The 19,879-nt window shown below is 38.0% G+C and overlaps 2 protein-coding genes across 2 annotated transcripts; both read left to right on the top strand.

The window, feature by feature from the left end:
- The first annotated feature begins 2,615 nt into the window (after positions 1 to 2,615).
- Positions 2,616 to 4,601, top strand: LOC121986757 (protein kinase PINOID 2-like). Its single transcript, XM_042540700.1, has 2 exons — positions 2,616 to 3,284; positions 3,374 to 4,601. Exons 1-2 carry the CDS (start codon positions 2,659 to 2,661, stop codon positions 4,269 to 4,271), a joined length of 1,524 nt encoding a protein of 507 aa, XP_042396634.1. The 5' UTR covers positions 2,616 to 2,658; the 3' UTR covers positions 4,272 to 4,601.
- Positions 4,602 to 6,585: 1,984 nt separating this feature from the next.
- Positions 6,586 to 9,956, top strand: LOC121986747 (nudix hydrolase 19, chloroplastic-like). Its single transcript, XM_042540692.1, has 6 exons — positions 6,586 to 7,146; positions 7,520 to 7,660; positions 7,752 to 7,856; positions 8,040 to 8,139; positions 9,382 to 9,474; positions 9,554 to 9,956. The coding sequence occupies exons 1-6, from the start codon at positions 6,679 to 6,681 to the stop codon at positions 9,838 to 9,840; spliced, it is 1,194 nt and encodes a 397-aa protein (XP_042396626.1). The 5' UTR covers positions 6,586 to 6,678; the 3' UTR covers positions 9,841 to 9,956.
- The last annotated feature ends 9,923 nt before the right edge of the window (positions 9,957 to 19,879 follow it).

Here is a 19,879-nt window from a genome sequence, read left to right as displayed (position 1 = left end):
TAATAAAAACAAACACTTTGTTTTGATTATTGTATGTGCTTATAGTTCAAAAGATTAATGGAAATTTTATTTATTTATTTGACACTCTGAAATAAAGTATCATGATTTATTGTTGTTGTTTAACATTGGTGTTTATAAATATGATATAGATTTCTTTTGGAATCATAAGGTTTAGATCATAATTTGCTAGTGTAGTTTAACATAAAATATTTTTTTTGTAAATATGATCAAACCCTTTTGGATCACTTTAGGACTAGTTGAAAATTTACATGTACTAATTACATTTTATGTAATTTTTATTTTACACATCCACATTTTAATCTATGTCATTAATGACATTGGTATTGTGATTACTGTTAGACTTATTACGAGCATATATAGTAGTTATGATATCTTTAGTCATATACTAATAAAATTAATGAACCAGATTATTTATAAGGGTATTATGTACTCATAAAGTTTCATATCAACTAAAGTTATTCTTGTATTTCATATACAACTCACGTGTAGCTAAAGTGGACGATCGTTAGATATTATTATCCCTTTAGTGGGCTTAATTGTATTATTAATATGAATACGAACTAAACCCGTTTAAGTGATATAACTTGAGGTTGTTAGGTTTTGATTTATTGGATGTGGGTTTAATGAGTAAAAACTTTTAGTCCGATCCGTTATCATCTATGAGTTGATAACATATCAAAGTGTTTATATAAGAGAGAGGTCACCAAGGGATTAGAGTATCTTGACATAGCCTTTATTCCTCATTAACGAAGGTTAAATGACATCGTCAACCCTAATTCCCTTAGAAGACCTTTCCTATTGTTTCCTCTTTTTCTTCTTCCTCATGGATACTCAGACAACGCTACAAAATAAGGATGACTCTTCAATTAGGTTCCTTGTCACTTTTGGTTAATACTTTTCATATGATATGCTATGTTTTCATTAAGACAAGATCCATGCTCATATATTATATTTCTTATTTCGAGTTCTTTACCGTTCTTAGAATTCATGCCACTTAAGTTATAGAAGTTCCAACATGCTCCACATATCGCCATAGTAAAAAGTTTTAGTAATGTAGTATTATATTTATTTATCCAAATTTCTATTTGAAAGAGTGAATTAGTAGATATTTCAAGATGACACTTTGTGTGCACTAAGACATAGGGTAATAACAAAGTCTTTGAACCACATTATTATCAGGTTAGCACATGCTTGAAAGGATAACCTCTGTTAGTGCTCCTCACATGATTTTGATATTTGATAAGCATATTTAAATAAGCAATTTATGTTTGACAATTTAATCGAATGTGTAAATCGACTTGCTTAAACCGATGGACTAAATGGATCAATTGAAAAGTATTTTGACTGTAAAGGAATACTTAAAATATTTATAAATTTGAATAAAATGTATCATATAAATTACCTAAAAACTCCAAAAAAAACAGAGTTTCAACTATTACTATTTATCATTTATTGACCGCATAATTTGGTTTAGCAATCATCAAATGATTATTGTATGATAGTTATCCATTAATTGATTTGGAGATGTTTTAGTCAATCAAATAATTTTTCTAGTAGACCAAAATCGCTAAATATGAAATCTAAATTTAAATTGAATAGAGTACTACGTAATTAGTATCATTGTAAATATTTACTCTAATAAATATTAAGATATTAGAATCATTGTAAATATTTACTCTAATAAATATTAAGATAAATTTCTAATAGATATAAAATATTTTATTAGGTGCAGGATCTTTTTTATAGAAAAGACTGTTATACCAGGTATACCTCTATATATATATATATTATAGATCAATAATACTGTATTATTTAGGACTAGTAATATTATTTTTTACTCTAATAAATATTCTTTTGGATGGTCTTGTCCTCCTTAAGTACTCGAGTTACGAGGGGCATCTTAATTTTTAAGACAATTGATTACATATTGTAAGGATAACTGTAATATTTATTAATAGGGGTGTTATAATACTCCTTAGTATTAACACCCATTGTGAAGGGGTATTATAACTCTCCCACTTTGAACGTGTTCAAACAATTGAATAAAATCTTAAAATTAGAAAAAATAAATAAAATAGGTAACTAATAAATAATAAAGATATTTTTAATAATATTATTATTTATTTAAATTTTATTTATTTAATATGATATAATTTTAAATGCACGGTGGGATCCATGAATAATGAATATTAACATTAAAAAGAATATGGGTAAGAGATATGTTGTTATAACGACTATATGACAATGGACACTATATTTTTTTATGAGATGACGAGCGTTATAACTCGGATGCTCTAAGTATTATGCACACCTCTATAATTTTTTTCATTGCAATTCAATAAAGAATTATTCTTACATTTATTCACTTATCTTCGTACTTATAAAATTATACTCAAGCTTATCATTGTAAAATGATATAAAATATTAATCAATTTTTTATTTGTAAAAAAAATCATAAAACCTTTTAAGTATTTATATCTATGTAAAAATAAATTTTAAATTTATGACTTTTAAATTACTATAATGACCTTCTCAGCCACACTCATTGTCTCTTCGCTTTCTTAATTAGAATTTAGGCTCTATATATACATGCGAAAGAAGTGAAGTGATGAGCTGTAGAATTGCGTCTCCAAATCCATGCACCCCTCCACCGGTTCTCGCCGACGCCCCATGGAGGCCGCCGCCTTGGCCGGCCGCTACGATTCCGACCGAGACAGCGTCCGATCCTCCTTCAGCACCGCCATCGACTCCCGCCGCAGTTGGATCAGCGACATCAGCTTCGGCAGTTCCAGCTCGGTCTCCCTACGCTCCCACTTCACCGCCAGCGATACCGGTGGCGCTGGCCCTCACCAACCGAAGATGAAGCCCCACAAGGCGAACCAGGCCGAATGGGAGGCCATCCGCCGCCTCCGCGTCGCCTCCTCCGGCCAAATCCGCCTCGACCACTTCCGCCTCCTCCGCCGCCTCGGCAGCGGCGACCTCGGCAACGTGTACCTGTGCGAGCTCCGCGCCCCCGCACCTGCCTGCCTCTACGCCATGAAAGTGGTAGACCGTGAGGCCCTTGCCTTCCGCAAGAAGCTCCATCGCGCGGAGATCGAGAAGGACATCCTTCGCACCCTTGACCATCCTTTTCTCCCCACCCTCTATGCTGACTTCGAAGCTGCCCACTACTCCTGCCTCCTCATGGAGTTCTGCCCCGGAGGAGACCTCCATGTCCTCCGCCAGCGACAGGCAGGCCGCCGCTTCCCCATCTCCTCCGCCAGGTAAATTTCTCAAATCCCCTTATCGTAATGCCACAATCCATCTCCGTACCGGTGGAGCATTTTGACAAACAAAACTCCTGCGTTCATAGGTTTTATGCGGCGGAGACGTTGTTGGCGCTGGAGTACCTCCATATGATGGGGGTGGTCTACCGGGATTTGAAGCCGGAAAACATCCTCGTGAGGGACGACGGCCACATCATGCTCTCTGACTTCGATCTCTCCCTCAAATGCGACGTCGTCCCCAAACTCCACATGATGCAGCGCCTCGGCAGCGGAAAGCTCCCGGCGAAGAGCACCGCCGCATCCTGCGTGCCTCCCATGCAACCCGTCCTCTCCTGCTTCTATGGCGGCGACAAAAAGGCAAAGCGGCCACCGCCGAAAAAGAACCCCTGCGCGGACGACCCGGAAGAGACCGAGCAGGAGAATCAGATCGAGGTCGACCCGGAACTGGTGGCGGAGCCGATCGCTGCGCGGTCCAAGTCGTTCGTGGGCACGCACGAGTACCTCGCACCGGAGGTGATCTCCGGCGGAGGCCACGGCAGCGCCGTCGACTGGTGGGCCCTCGGAGTGTTCCTCTACGAGATGATCCACGGCCGGACGCCGTTCAAGGGCGAGGACAACGAGAAGACCCTCGTCAACATCCTCAAGCAACCGCTCGCGTTCCCGCCGACGCCATCCCCAACAGATCCCAACAAGAACACGGACGACGCGGCGAATGCCCGAGATCTGATCGCGAAGCTGCTGGTGAAGAACCCCAAAAAGCGCATCGGAAGCACCAAGGGCGCCGCCGAGATCAAGCGGCACGAGTTCTTCAAAGGCGTCAACTGGGCGCTCATCAGGTCGGTAAGCCCACCGGAGGTGCCCAGAAACAGAGCAACGAGGAGCAGCAGCAGCAGAGCACCCGCTGTGACGGTGGCGCAAAAGCTGAACAAAAAGCAAAAGGATCACGAGCCTTACAAAATCCCTCACCACATTGATTACTTCTAACTACTCCGAGAGCGGTCTCTCTCTATCGCTTTTGCGTGCGTATATACCATTTAGAATTCCATCATGGCAAATTTTAATTTACCCTCTAAAATTTAATTTAATTTGATTTATTGTCTCAAGAATCAAATTAAACTTTAGAGGGGAAAAATTAAAAATCCCTCCACCTTATCCAGTTATTTAGCGTTGCACTATCTGTCTGTTATGCTTTTGCTCTCACACTTCGTTTCCTTGTTTGTCTTTTGGGTCCTTGTAGTCTTTTGACTTGAGAGTTATCATTGTCATGGTCTCTCTTTTGGTGAACTTGAAACCTTTCTTTAGGTTTTATATATATTTTGACTATATTAAAAAGGTAGCCAAGTGCATGCGTATGCATGGAAATCCTTCCTTTCCTTCCAAATCTCTTAAATACGCACGTAGCGCAGTATTTAAATACGTAGCGCAGAGGCATGCATGCAATCATGGAAGACTTTGCATGATTTGCATGCATGTATATCTGTATCTGCACCATGTTGACCAGTGGATCGAGTGTGAGAAAAAACCATAACTTTCTCATTATCTCACTTAGATAAAATATGATGGTTCATAATAACTAGTTTTAAAACATGCATGGGACTCTTGTCACTGTAATTATTCAACTTGTGATGGACAAAATGATCGATCTACCAGAGTAATCATGCATGCCAAGAATCCAATAGCTAGAAATTGTAATGGCAAATATCCATGCAATGATGGGACTCTCTTCCCTTAGATATGCCACTCCAATTGATCATTTTTTTTCACCTTGAGAACAAATGAATTTATGAAACTCTCCCTGATAAATAGCCGCCAATCATGCCTTCACTCTCCAACTCTTGAGTGCGTATAAAACACTCGAATGATGAAGTGCAATAGATGTTGGTTAGTTTCATGATACTACTATACGAGCTATATTATTAAACCATGCATGATTAAATGAGGTGGGGTTCATGGCATAATGCGATGAGAAACTATTTACAAGGCCATCATTAATTGCCTGAAGAGAAGTCCATTTGATGCTTGCTGTAATGATATGGATGGGACTTAAACACGCAATTATAATTATTTACTTAAGCAATAATTAGGCCCGGTGTTTAGGGCTAGAATCATGCCCTCTGTGATTTTTCACTAGCAAGATGATGAGTCAGACGAACGAGATGGTACGTGCTCTCTATCAATTTTCAATTCTAAGAGATTTTCTTTGATTTTAGTTTATGGTCTTGGCCATAATATATTTTGTCTTTTCTGAAATTGTAAAATTAATCACATTGTTTGTAATATACTTTCTCAATCATAAAAAGCTTTGCAGTGTTATAGAGAAGTTAATTCTATTGGAGTCACCAATGAAAGGTGCAATACAGTGAGAACTATATCAATACTCTATCCATTTAGGATAGTGTGAGGTATTAGACAGCTCTTCGTTGGTCTAATGGTGAAAAGAAGTCCATTGAAGGTATATGATTTGTATTATAGCTTATGTTGATAAATTGTTAAAAGTTGAATGCTCTAATGAGCAACCTTACTATAAAATTTTTGTTAAGAAATTGATTTTGACATAACAAACAAAGAGACTTTAGGCATGAACTCAAGCTCTTCAAAATCTCTAAGAACTTTTGATAAAAATGTTTGATGCCTTTAGAGAGTTTCAAATATATAAAAAAGAACACTTATAAATTTAGAGGACCACCAAGTGTATTGACATGAATTTGAGACCATTAGCTCAGTGGCATGGGGCGGAGGTTGCTGCAATGAGGCCATCGGGTAGAAACTCAGTGGCAATGGGGGAATAAATCTCCTATCCCTGTATCTCATCCGGTCCGTCCCATGTTAGCTCGGATGCTACGATTTACCTCCCTCACAATGACCGTGGGTCCGGTCGGTGGGGACCCTGGGGGCGAGGATTTCATCTTTTGCTGTAATAAATTTGAGACCATTAGAACTTTACACTTTTGACCTAAAATTTTTTTGTTCGTTAGATTCAAATTTAACATGAATCTAAGATTTTTAAAATCATCAAATATTTTTAATCAAAAGTTTTTATTTAAAAACTTAAAATCTAAAAAAAATTGAGGACCACTATAAATGCAACAATAGAGTTTGAGATTTTAGTATCATAAAAAAAACTTTTAGTTAAAAGTATTTAATAATAGTTATTTTTTAAAAAAAAAATAATTTTGGTGAAGGGTACGAGCCGCTGCACGGCACCGTGGTATCGTCCACCAATCCGCGATGCTAATGCGTGGAACAACGGGGCACACATACACACAAACGCCTCCCATTCGGCTCATATCCATCGTCAGATCTCCAGAACTTCCATCGCATCCACCGTCGGAAGGCTCTCGTATCCGCCTACTCCGCCCTCCTCCCTCCTCCCTCCTCCTCTGCCGTAGCCATGTCCATCAACCTCAAATCACACGCGTTCGCCAGCAACCCGCTGAGATCCAGCCACCCCAATTCGGACCCTTCTTCCTCCCCCACTTCCGCCCTCGACGCCCTCAAGTCTTTCCTCTCCGGGGGAGACAATGAGTCGTCAGCCGTTGCAAGAGTTTTGCCTTTTCGAAAGGGCCGAGCTTTGGCCCGCTCATCCGTCTCCACTTCCAATTCGGGTCCAAAGTGGATCCTTGGGTGGGTTTCTCCTGCGAAAGTCAGGGGTATCAGGGCGGAATCTTTTGTCTACTTGGGTTCGGATCCTGAGGAGGAAAACGGCATCGTTTTTTGGGCGGTTGACGTTTCTGACGCAGCAGACCTTGAGCTGGGTCACGGTGGCGATGGTTATGGCTTCGTGGATCTAAGAACCCTGATGATTGCTACTGATTGGACTGATGCAGATGCAATGGGGGAGTTGGCAATTGCCGGACACGTAAAATGTTCTTATCGTTTGATTCTTTTACCATTTTGTATGAGCCTCATCATCAGAAAAAGAGAAAAATAATCATATCGAGATGAATGTTTATACTTTATGGTTATTGATAGAATTAATTACAACAGGAGCTACCAAATCTATCATTGTTACCTGAAATCTCAAATAAGCCGATTATGTTGCCTCTTGCTTAGATTATGTTGCCTCTTGCTTAGATTATGTTGCCACTTGATGGTGCCCTTCCTATCTGTCATCTTACAGTTTCAGTCCTCAAGTTGGTTAAAAATGTCTGCAGATGTTTTTATCTGTTTCTTCTCTGTGTTGCCATGTTGTTTTACGTAAATTTTGAATTTTCATTCTTTTGTATGACCAGGCTGGGGCACTACTAGAGTGGCACAAAACATCACGTTTTTGCGGGCACTGTGGAACTCCCACAGCCTCCGTTGATGCTGGAAGGCGAAAGCAATGCACCAACGGGTCCTGCAAAAAGAAAATATACCCACGAGTCGATCCTGTATGGGTTCATCCCTCTACTTATGTCACTGTTCAATTGGTCACTTTGCTGATTGCTCACTGATGTGCATATGGATTATGCTTCGGAGCAGGTTGTTATTATGCTAGTTATCGACAAGGAGAATGATTGTGCACTTTTGAGCCACAAGTCAAGGTCTTCTCCTCGTATGTGGAGTTGTCTTGCAGGTTTTATAGAGGTATTGGTATCATAGTGTCATATTCAGACTAACTGATACCTTCTATTGCATCGTTTAGCAAAACAATCAGTATGACATACATGTGAATTACGTTGTGATGCAATTTGAACACTTGTTGTTTTTAATGTTAGTTTAAATAGTAATTTCTGCATTATAAGATCTCAACCTTTTATATGTTCTCAGCCAGGGGAGAGCTTAGAAGAGGCGGTAAGAAGAGAAACTTTGGAAGAGACTAGTATTGAAGTTGGTGATGTTGTTTACCACAGTTCTCAGCCATGGCCTGGTACCTACCTGTCTCTTCAGTTTGATCTCTTAAGGCATGGCATGTGGGGGTTATTTGGTCGGCTTTTACTGAATTATTGGCATTGCATTCAGAATATTTTTTTTTGAAATTACTCCTTTTTGTTACATATGCTCACAAGTTTTTAAACAATATTTAATCTTTTTTGTTATGAAAAACAATAACAACAACAACCAAGACCCATTCTACTAGGTAGGGTCGGCCTGTTATGAAAAACAATCCTAATCCTATTTTTTAAGCATAGTTTCTAAAGAGTAGAGGTGAGCCTTGGCGCAATGGTAAAGTTGTTGTTGTATGACCTAAAGATTAGGGTTTGAGTCTCGATAACAGCCACCTGTAAAATAATTTACAGCGTAAGACTACGTACAATAAACCCTTTTTGGGGACCCCTAATGGAATAAAAGGTTCCATAATTAGGATGTTTCCAACTAACATTGCTATAGCTATTCCAGGCAGCTAATACTGAAAAAAAACAAATAATTAGAAATTTTCAGCGACTTAAACCAGTTGAAGTTACAGTCTCCCATAGTATCAAGTTTCATAAAGTTTGGCAAAACTCATCTACCTAATCTTTTCCGAACATTCTTAGTTAAACTTGAAACCTGTGTCTGCATTTAATCATTTGGGAGATTCCTTATTTTGTGAAGATTCTGGTAGCTTTGTCCAAAACTATAACTAAATAAAAAGGTTTGTTGAATAAACTAATCCCCAAAAACCTCCTGTTGTGAGGGAGGAACCAGACAAATAGATTTTTGCTCCATTGTTTCTTTTAAGTATATAACTCTGTGAAGATATCTTGCTCTAACTCTCTCTGGCGAATACTATTTGCACAAGGAATGAAGCAAGAGAGTGAACTAAATACAAAATTTCATACACACATAATAAGCCCAAGACAGTGATACTCAAGTTAAAAAAAGGGAAAGGCAGTTTTGACTGTCAAGCTTAGTTGTGTATCTTAGCTACGTGAAATTTTGTTGATATTGTAATGCACTAAATGCTGATGCCACATGGTTCATGAATACTTCGAGTTCTTTTTTTTTTAATTTTTCTTAGAGAAGTTCGTGACAGAAAATAAACAAAATGTGTTGGCTCACTTTTTTGCATCTTCCCTGACTAGATGATAGAAAACAAGCATCGTTGCTCATGTTTGAATTTTCTCTTATTTTTTTTTCTAACAAAGGTAATTTTTTGTTTTTTTATTTTTGAAGTATTTGGTTTTCTCAGTTGGGTCTGGCAATATGCCATGCCAGTTAATGATGGGTTTCTTTGCATATGCCAAAACATTCAATATTCATGTGGACAAGGCAGAGCTTGAAGGTAACTACTACTCTCAATATGCGATGCTAAATTTTATAAACTATAAAACTGGTTTATATTTTCCTTCTCTTCTTTCCAGATGCTCGCTGGCATAGAAGAGAAGATGTAAGAAAGGCACTTACCTACGATGAATATGAAAGAACTCAGAAGACGACTGCATTCAAAGTCAACCAAATCTGCAAGGGTCTTGAAGGAGCTCAGATCTCCTCGGCAGACTTGAATACTGGAAGCCGAGAGCTTATGCAGATGTTCGTTCCCGGACCCTATGCAATCGCCCACCATCTAATTTCTTCATGGGTTCATGATGGTGTGAATTGCATCCATCAGTTGCAACCAAAGCAATTGAGTTCTCTGTCCAACTTATGATTCAGCTTATTGATATTTCCAGGTCAAAACTGGAGTTGAATACAGGTAGCCATATCTGCGAAGACACTGACATTTACATCTCTTCAAGATAAGAAAGAAATTAGCATTGTCTTGTAGTTTCGTGAATCTTTCCCCGCCATGGTTTGGTGTCCGGTAAGGGACAGGAATGTATTTCTCAAGAATCATAGTTCAATTCTCACACTGAGTAATTGAACTACTGGTGAAACTAGGGCTCTACATTAGGAGCCGCTGTGAGGTCGTACCATCTATTTCAGAATTTTATAAAAAAATGGATCAATGAATCGTTTGTCGTACTTGTGCGGTGTTACATGTTCTATTGTATCTGGTAAATAATTTCAAGGGTGGATCTTCTTAACCAAGAATTCTTGATCCCCTAGACCACACAACTGGTATAAAATTGAGCCACTCACGTGCAAATCATGTGCACACAACTGGTATAAAATTGAGCCACTCACGTGCAAATCATGTGCACACGTCAACGCCCAAAAGCCCCAAAAACCCTAGCCCTTGCGAACTCTCCTCCCTCCAGCGTCGAAGCGTCGCCTCCCTCCCTCCAGCGTCGGCCTCCAGCGCCCCCGGCGACCTCCCTCGTCGCCTCCAGCACCTCCCCTCCCACGACTTCGAGCGGCCTCCAGCATCGCGGCGACCTCCCTCTTACGACCTCCAGCGATCTTCGTGACCTCCAACCTCGCGAACTCTGCTACTGTTGCCTTCCTCGCCGTGGCGACCTCCCTCCTGCTGCCTCCAGCAACCTCTCTCCAACGACTTCCCGCCACCTCCAGCGACTTCCCTCACCTCCAGCCGCCTCCCTCCCTGGATTAGGTAATAATGGTTGAAAATTTTATTTTGTATATACAATTTGCAAACCTAAATGTGCTGCTGCTCAATTTCCACAATTGGCAGTTACTAATGATTTTCAGCTTTGCATCAAATAGGTAATAGTGGTTGAAAATTTAATTTTGTATATACAATTTGCAAACCTGAATGTGTTGCTGCTTGATTTCCACAATTGGCAGTTATTAGTGATTTTCAACTTTGCACCAAATAGTTCCCAAGCTTATTAATGTGTTGTTTTCGAATTGCTATTTTTTTAGAAGTTCCCAAGCTTAGTGATTCACTGTAATGGAGTCTACTAGCTGAAAATTTTATTTAAAAATATTTTTTTATGCATTAGACTTTATATGATTCACTAGTTACTCTTTGTTTATCTAGCTGAAGGATTTCCACTATTATATTTGTGTTTGAGTGCTACTGGCCATATAATAATTTTTCATCGCTATTTTTTTTAGACTATGTTGGGATCTTTGTGCCCAATGGAGGGGGGGTGAATAGCGGTTCGTCGCGCTCTTGCGTCATTTGCTTCGTCTTGATGATTTGCAGCGGAATACAACTCGAAGACAAACTATACAATGCTAACAAGTAGGATTTACTTGGTATCCACCTCAAGAAGAGGTGACTAATCCAAGGATCCACACACCGACTCACTCCTCCACTATGAAATACTCCTTCTCGGTCGTAGCTAGAGGCGGAGAAGCTTCGTACAAACACACAACACTACAACACTCACACAAGAAGAAAATACAAGAATACAACTGAAATACACACTTCTTCTTGCTTACTTGTTGCTTGTTGTTGTTGCTGTTGGTGCGATTAGCACTAACGGTCTAAACTTAGGTTTTGATGAATGACAAATCAGGTTAAGTTAGGTTTGTCGTGATCTAACACTCTGATCGAGTGTGCAGGCTAAGTTCAGACAGGTCGACGGGCTGACCGGATGTCTGGCACGAAGTCCAAGTGAGTCGACGGGCTGACCGGACGCTTGGCGAGAAGTCCAGCTAGGTCGACGGGCTGACAGGATAGCTGGCGAGAAGTCCAAGCGGGTCGACGGGCTGACCAGACGCTTGGCGAGAAGTCCAGACGGGTCGAAGAGCTGACCGGACGTCTGGCAGGTGAGTAAAGGTAAGTCACTGGAAGGGAGTGACTGTGAGGACGCGTTCCCGGGAAGGCAACATTAGGCGTCGATCCGGCTTAGATCTATTTCGGATATCTAAGTCGAGATCGTGACTAGATTCCGATGTCAGAAAGACGGAATCTAAGTCATACTATTTTTGTCAAACTATAAACTGAACTAACACTCTGTTTTGTAGGTTATAAATTATATATTTGCCTCAGACTAACCTTGTCTTACAGGAGAAGAAGTCTTCTGGAGAAAAGAGGTCCGAGCGCCCGGAGGCAAGTTTTATCCCATCGCGTCGTCGCCACGTGGAGCTCACTGGTTGGATCTGCCACGTCCCACCAGGGCGCCCAGAAGGGATCCGGGGCGCCCTGAGCTTTATATAAAAGAAGGGGCAGGGGTGGAGTGGTGTCGGCCTTTTTGTATGTCACGAGGCGTTCCAAATTAATAAAGATTGAAACTCATTAAAATCAAAACAAATGTTGTAGCAACGAGTCCCAAGTAGTATTTTTTTCCAAGGGTAAACTAGTAAATGTGTGAAAATTCTAGAATTTATTCAAATTGAATTATCACATCCACAAGGTCAAACTAGCATTTCCATTTAACTTGCAATTCAAATTCAGTTCTTCTAACAAGGTCAAGAATAGATTCAAGTTAGGTTGATCTCCTCTAAACATTATCACCTTCATTTCCTTCTCATCAAATAAGCATCATTAAATTGGATTGTATCAAATTATTTAATTCCTATCTCTAACAATTACAATTACAATCACGGTATCCATTAAATTCAAGCACTCAATATAACTGCAAAATCGAAATCAACATCTAATTCATCAACACAGTCTAATTCAACACTCAATCACCAAACTTCCAATTCTCAATAACCATAAACAGAGATAACAATCAAAACTTAAGTTGACCAATCTTCATTCAAGCAAGATCACAAGAACAAAAACCAAAATTAGAGCAAAGAATTACTAACTAAATCACAAGAACCTACAACTATCAGCATCAGTAGCAGAATTAACCTAACAGCACTAAGGTCAGCATCATTATCAATTTCAGGTCAATAGTCCGGGTTTTGAAAGCAAGGAATTGAAAACTGAAATTCAAAAACTCAAACAGAAATGAGATTACAAGAGAAATGTATCAGACCTAAAGATCTGAGCAAGGTTTAAGAACAATTTAAAGATAACAACAACGAAAGCTTAACCCTAACACTCCACAAACCAAATTCCGGATCTCAACTTCTTCACTCTGCTGTTCAAACATAGGTGCATCGGAAACCTCCCCTCAACATCCAACAGCTATCACCAAGCTCCAACTATTACCAGGTGGCGTTCACAGCTCTTGGAAACCTCCCCTTAAACTCACACCCGACTGGTAATCTCATCACCCGAAGAACAAAGCTAAAATCCTGTGAATTGCGAAACTAATTCAATTGATCATATCTACTTAGCTTCGCAGCAGAATGGATATCGGAACAGACTCAGAAACCTCAAGAAACCTCCCTTGAAGCATCTGTTGATTGCGAAAATCGTTGATCGAGAAAACTCCCTCTGCCAGGATCACGGCGATGAAACAGAATCCCAAATGCAGCTGAAGAAACCTCCCTTCGGCCACTCTTTGATCTCGGAAGGTGAACGCCGAAGCTTGGAGATCGCCGTCGGTGAAGAATGATGCTCTCGGATCTAGACTTGAGGAATGGGAAGCTCGGCGACGCAGAGAAGAAGAAGAATGCACTGTAGCTCAAAATCGCGAAAACGCCGAGTCCAGGGAAACATTGTAGCTTCTCAAACGTTTTAAACCTCTCCTCATCTGATCGGACGATCCAGATTGACTTGGGCTCGATCAACGGCTGTGATGTCTTCATATCTGGATCAAAACCTCTGGATCCTCATCTATGGCTCAGATCTATCCCTCATTAGGTTGGATGAGTCGGATCTTCAACGGATGGCTCAGATCTGCTCAATCTTGGATGAACGACCTATAATGCTCCGAGGCTTGATCGACTTGATTAGCCCTTGATTTGAGCACAAATGCAGCCTGATCTGATCGGGTCCACGACCCTTTTGATGCCTACAAAATAAGAATCAAATATTAGCACCAAATATCATGAAAATTAGCTAATTCGCAATTAGGTCCAAAATCAAATGCAATATTGAGATATGATGCTAATGTGAGATTAAACTATGAATAAACCAATAAAAACATGCATTATGATTCAAAATAATATAGCCAAAATCATGATTATCAAATCTCCCACACTTAATCTTGGGCGTCCCGTTCAAGTCAAGAAAACTAAAAATCATCTCCAAACAAATTTCCTAGCAATACCTAGAAGATGGTAAAAAGAATTTAACTACGATCATTTTAAAGATCACAAACATTCATGAATACAATCCAAACAATAATCAGTAGGTATGGTAGTTTCAATCCAATTGAAAAATTAAACAAGTTGTAATCTCACAAGGTATGTACCTATTATAGCCCTCACACTCAAAATATGTATTAGTGGAGCTCACTCAATGCAACTCACAACATTTCACTACCATAAGCTTGCTTAGTGTCTAATTCTCCACCACCATAAACATAGCATACATGAATCAAAAGGATTTATCATTAAGAATTAAAATGGAAGCAAAAAGAGCAATTAAAATGAATGAAGTAGCAAAGGAGAATGCTTAAATGAAGAAAATGAAAGTATTAGAAGAGTATACTTGATGAGTTGACCAATTTGATGTAGAAAGAGATGAATACCATTTGTTTTTAACAATTCAACATATCAAGCTAACCTCTCCTTCAATTTGATGGCAAACAAAGAATCTTGATACTCTATCTTCCACTTGATACTCTCTTGATGTGCCATTTTTCACTTTTTTACTTCACTGTTTTTTTTTCTTCTCTCTATCACTATTTTTCCATTTCAATTCTAGCATTTGGAGGCAAAAACAATCTCACATCAATTAATGAAGAACTTCCTCCCCCACACTTAAACTTCAATACGTCTCGGATTGAACTCAACAAGTGCCCAACTAGCAAACTGAGTTTTAACCCACATCTCTTCCATTAGCAACAACCAATACACAAAATCAGAAACCCACCTTATATCACTGACCTTAATTCAATTTCCCGGATTGAGTATCAAGATTTGGAATTCCAAATCATATAAGCATGATAATTGAATAGTTGAACTTGTCAATGTCCCTCATTAAGCATTCAATCAATAAAAACTTGAATTCAATCCTCTAATTGATCATATCATCAGTTAAAAGATTGGTACAGAAGTAGGTCAGTGAGTACATTTCAATTTCTGACCACTCAATCTAAAGAATTCAATACAGCAGCATTTTCTTTGCTCAACAATTCATAGTTCATTTTAAACCTTGTAGCACTTTTAAAATTCTATTAATCCGAACCTTTCATTACAATACCACAACTTAACAGCAAAATCTGATTTCAAAGATTAAATGAACAGCACAATCAAATTCTCTAATGTCAGAAACTTCCAATAGCTTGATCACAGAATTATAGCTCAATTTCATAACATGAATAGAATGATTCCTACCAATTGAATTTCAAATTTTTCTTCCCAATGTCAGATTCCAGCAGCTACCAGACCCACTGTTTCAGTTTTGTTCTTAGATTTTCAGAAATTCTTAACTCTGAAATTCTGATATAGAATTTGAAAAGATCATGGAGAGAAAAGAACACCATTTGTTTTTAAAAATAGACACAACCTTTACTTAGTTCCTCACTGATTAGAGGGCAAATGGTTTCATTTCTCTTAGCACAAGATTTCATTTAGCTTTGGAATGATTGAAACTTTAATTCGAAACATCATCAGTTGGCACACAAATTACTGTTAAAATCCTCAGGACAGTCAAATGAGCTACTGCTGGATTTAAATCTGAAATGATACAGAAAATGCAGAAATGAACTCATACTTCAGAATTGATCAAAAATCAGCATGCATCTAATTAGTTAGATTTCTCAAATTGAAAACTTCTCCTTTCATTGGCTTCCTTCTTTTCAGCAACTTGTGTACATCAAAAACAATTCTGATTTGATTAGTGATCCCATTACATTCTGCTTCTTGCATTTCTTCTTGAAAACAAATTGATTGGAGAGAAAGAAACACCTTATAGTTTCAAATTCATATTCACTACTGTTTCCTTGTGCCAAATGATCACCAAAATTGAATTGACAGTAGCATCAATTAAAGGAATTGCTAATTAAAAAACATCACTGTCTTTCTTCATTTCTTCTTCTACAGCTCACATTAGTCTTCATTTGCTGTCAATGGCACAAAAATCTATTTGACGTTTAACTTTCTCACTGTTCTCTAAGTGCCAATTCAGACCTCAACTTAAGGATTTAGCTTCAGTGACAGAATTGATGAATTGAAGCTAAAGGAGTTGCACATTTTGATAGTTTCCTATTGAAGCTTTTCAAACAGAATAATGGACATTTATAGCTCCACAGCTTCAACTTGCTTCGACAGCATTAGTCAACAACAAAATCTATTATTAGAAATCAGCTTCAACCCTTCCAAGTCCAGGATTAATCACATAAAAATTTAAATCTTGATATTTGCATTCCCATTGTATTGACGAAACAGATTAAACTCATCAAATTCCTTGCAGATCAATTCAAAATACCATCACTTCATCAACACAAATAGCTCTCACCAAATAAAGATATTACATAAGCTCTAGAATTCTGATTTCCCATCATTTCTTGCACTGCAGATACGTAGTTTCAGAATTCAGTTGCTGGAATATGAATCAGAATTCAACATAGCTTCATCTTCTTTACACCAAATCAGAACAACAACCCGTGGTCTCATTTAAAGCATCAGCAGATTTTTACACCAACATGAATTACTGATGCATCAATTTGAATTCCTGATTCTAGAAATCAGTAGCAAATTTCAGTACAATCTAGAGAAAGTTTCACTGGTTCTTGTTCCTTATACTGCTGGAAAAACAGAGCTTCCTTAATTGAGAGGTTTCAAGACTGAATTCAGTTTTTTTTTTCAGATTTCATTGCTTATCAGGCATTTTTCATTCCTGCACAGATTCCCTAGCAGGCTCTAGTAACCTCTTTAGCATTCCATAAATTCTTAATGGCATGCATCTTCAACACCTCAAATACTCAAATAGCTTCTCAATTAACTGCACAACCCATTCATTCATATCAGAGTTACTAAGGACACTATAGCACAAAGATAATCCAGAAAACATTTATTTGAATTAGTTTCAGAATTCCTGATATCAATTCAGATTCAATCTAAAATCTTTATGCAACATCAGCAACTTAGTATCACCATAGTATCAAACTCCAACATTCAAAGCTATTGGAACAAGCTTTTGACATGATAAACCTCAAGACATAGACCCATTTAGCATACAATCTCAAGAGCCCTTCATTCATGGCAATATTTTCAGCATTTTCTTTTCTAGAACAGTAGCATCCCAACTTTAAAAACCTTAAGCATTTAACCCCATTACATCTTCTCAAACTTCATCTTTGGCTTGGATTTTTTTTTCAACCATTAATAAGTGCATCCAAAAATCTAAAAACACTTCACACCTCCCCCACACTTAATCCTTTATCATCTTGCACAACCTAACTCATCAAGTATTTAACCAAAACACTCAATTAAAGAATGACAAGCAAGGAATATCAAGAATTAAAAATGTTAGATGAGTATAAAGAAAATTTTGAGGAAAGGAATTGGGAAACATCAAGGGAAACAAAATTGACAAAATCCTCAACTTCCATGCACACCAATGCTATTATGACTTTGAAAAGAAACTGAGCAAGTTCTAGAGTTTCAATTGCTATGAATGCATGCCACATAAGAGAAATAATGCGATATAGGCTTAAAGTGGACCTCACCAGGTATTTCATTTATGCAATCATGCTCAACTAATCAAATTGGAATCCAACACCATTTTAACCAATATCATGTAAGAAAAGCATCCAATCATATTAAATGACCTAAAATTGATGATCAAATTTAAGAAATTTTTACCATCTTGGAAATATTACTAGAAAATTCCATGGAAGATTTATTCAATTGAAATGCTATATACTAAATAAAATGCAAAGTATGGAAATAAAATGCAATTACTAAGTATGAAACTAAAGAAACGTGTGAAGCAAAAATAAAAAACAAGGAACAAACTCCCCTTGATTCCGGGCGGTTGAAGAAGATTTAAAAGAAGAATCTACGCCGGTAGTGGAGTATCCTAGGTTGCAATAAACTTCTTTTTATTCACCATTTTTCCTTTGCAAATCCTTTCTGGAGGTCTTAGGCGGTTCAGTTCAAGCATCCACTCCGAAAGCTTGTGTTCTCCTACCACATCAATAAAAGAAAAAACCTCTCATACATATGTGGAATAAAAAGAAGATAGGAGAATATTAGTGTGGGTAGAAAATTTATCAAGAATTAAATCACAACTAATAAAGTCAACAATTGGTACTTTAATTAGATTTTCTGATGAATCACAAAAAATACTCACTTTGTCGTTTTGAACGGTACCTGAAGTGGTGATTGTTACCTCTTCTTCATCATGATGTGGCTCAAACCGTGGTTCTGGTGATGGTACATCCTCATGTAGTGATTCTTGGGTACTTGGCTCCATAACACAAGTCCCTACACTTACATCTTCATCTTCATCAAATCTAGGTGATTCTTGAGATAATGCTTCCACTAAGCATTCTCCTACACTTAAATCATCTTCAAAGAAATGTTCAGAACCTGAATCACTAACAACATCTTCAGCAACAATATCAGTAGGATCAGAAATTTGCATAATTACATAATCATAACAAAAAATACTAGAAAAATCATGTGAAGTAATGGGAGTAGGGTCAGGTCTGACAGAGTCGCTACTTTCCATCTCTCCACTGGAGTTTTGTGCTTGCAGCTGATTGATGGTTGATGCAATTTGATCTATCTGGCTCTGTATGTTCTGAATCCTTGAAAATTATTGCTCTTGATGCTCACTCATTTGTTGCATGATCTCTCTGAGTTTCCATGTTGACTCATCCATCTGAGGGTCATTTTGTTGAAAAGAATTTGGCATAAATGATGTTGAAACTTCTTGGAACCCAAATGAACTCTGGTAGGCTGGATATGACTCAATGAATGGTCCTTGAGCACTTTCATACCTGAAACATGAATTATCCACCCAATTAGTATTAAAACTATTCGAAAATGACTCATACCTATTTTGTTGATCCATGTTTGGGTACAACTGATACTCAGGCTGAAAACAGTGATAACTCTCCATTCCTCCTCCAAAATTCTGAAAGTATGGATCAATGCTAAAAAATCTCCTGTTTTTCACTACAACACTAGAAATAAATGTTAGAAGACTCAAGAGCATAAAGTTTCAAACACATGAAAGTATGAACAGTAAAAGCACTTAAAAATTCAAGAATAAACCAACATGAAAATGCAAAAAGAATTAAGCAATCAAATCAATCAATATGCTAACAAATAAAATCACTCAATGATCAATCTAAAATTAACACACATTGCTAGTTATTTCCCCGGCAACGACGCCAAAATTTGGTGTCGGCCTTTTTGTATGTCACGAGGCGCTCCAAATTAATAAAAATTGAAACTCATTAAAATCAAAACAAATGTTGTAGCAACGAGTCCCAAGTCGTATTTTTTTTCCAAGGGTAAACTAGTAAATGTGTGAAAATTCTAGAATTGATTCAAATTGAATTATCACATCCACAAGGTCAAACTAGCATTTCCATTTAACTTGCAATTCAAATTCAGTTCTTCTAACAAGGTCAAGAACAGATTCAAGTTAGGTTGATCTCCTCTAAACATTATCACCTTCATTTCCTTCTCATCAAATAAGCATCATTAAATTGGATTGTATCAAATTATTTAATTCCTATCTCTAACAATTACAATTACAATCACGGTATCCATTAAATTCAAGCACTCAATATAACTGCAAAATCGAAATCAACATCTAATTCATCAACACAGTCTAATTCAACACTCAATCACCAAGCTTCCAATTCTCAATA

This window comes from Zingiber officinale, chromosome 1B (assembly GCF_018446385.1).
Source record: "Zingiber officinale cultivar Zhangliang chromosome 1B, Zo_v1.1, whole genome shotgun sequence".
Taxonomy (NCBI): Eukaryota; Viridiplantae; Streptophyta; class Magnoliopsida; order Zingiberales; family Zingiberaceae; genus Zingiber; species Zingiber officinale.
Note: the sequence above shows the minus strand (reverse complement) of the source record. Positions and strands in the feature narration are given on the sequence as shown.

Coding starts and splice junctions, on each gene's coding strand:
- LOC121986757 (XM_042540700.1), top strand. CDS start 2,659: ATGCACCCCTCCACCGGTTCTCGCCGACGCCCCATGGAGGCCGCCGCC. Junction 3,285..3,373: donor TTCCCCATCTCCTCCGCCAG/GTAAATTTCTCA, acceptor CTGCGTTCATAG/GTTTTATGCGGCGGAGACGT.
- LOC121986747 (XM_042540692.1), top strand. CDS start 6,679: ATGTCCATCAACCTCAAATCACACGCGTTCGCCAGCAACCCGCTGAGA. Junction 7,147..7,519: donor AGTTGGCAATTGCCGGACAC/GTAAAATGTTCT, acceptor TTGTATGACCAG/GCTGGGGCACTACTAGAGTG. Junction 9,475..9,553: donor GGACAAGGCAGAGCTTGAAG/GTAACTACTACT, acceptor TCTTCTTTCCAG/ATGCTCGCTGGCATAGAAGA.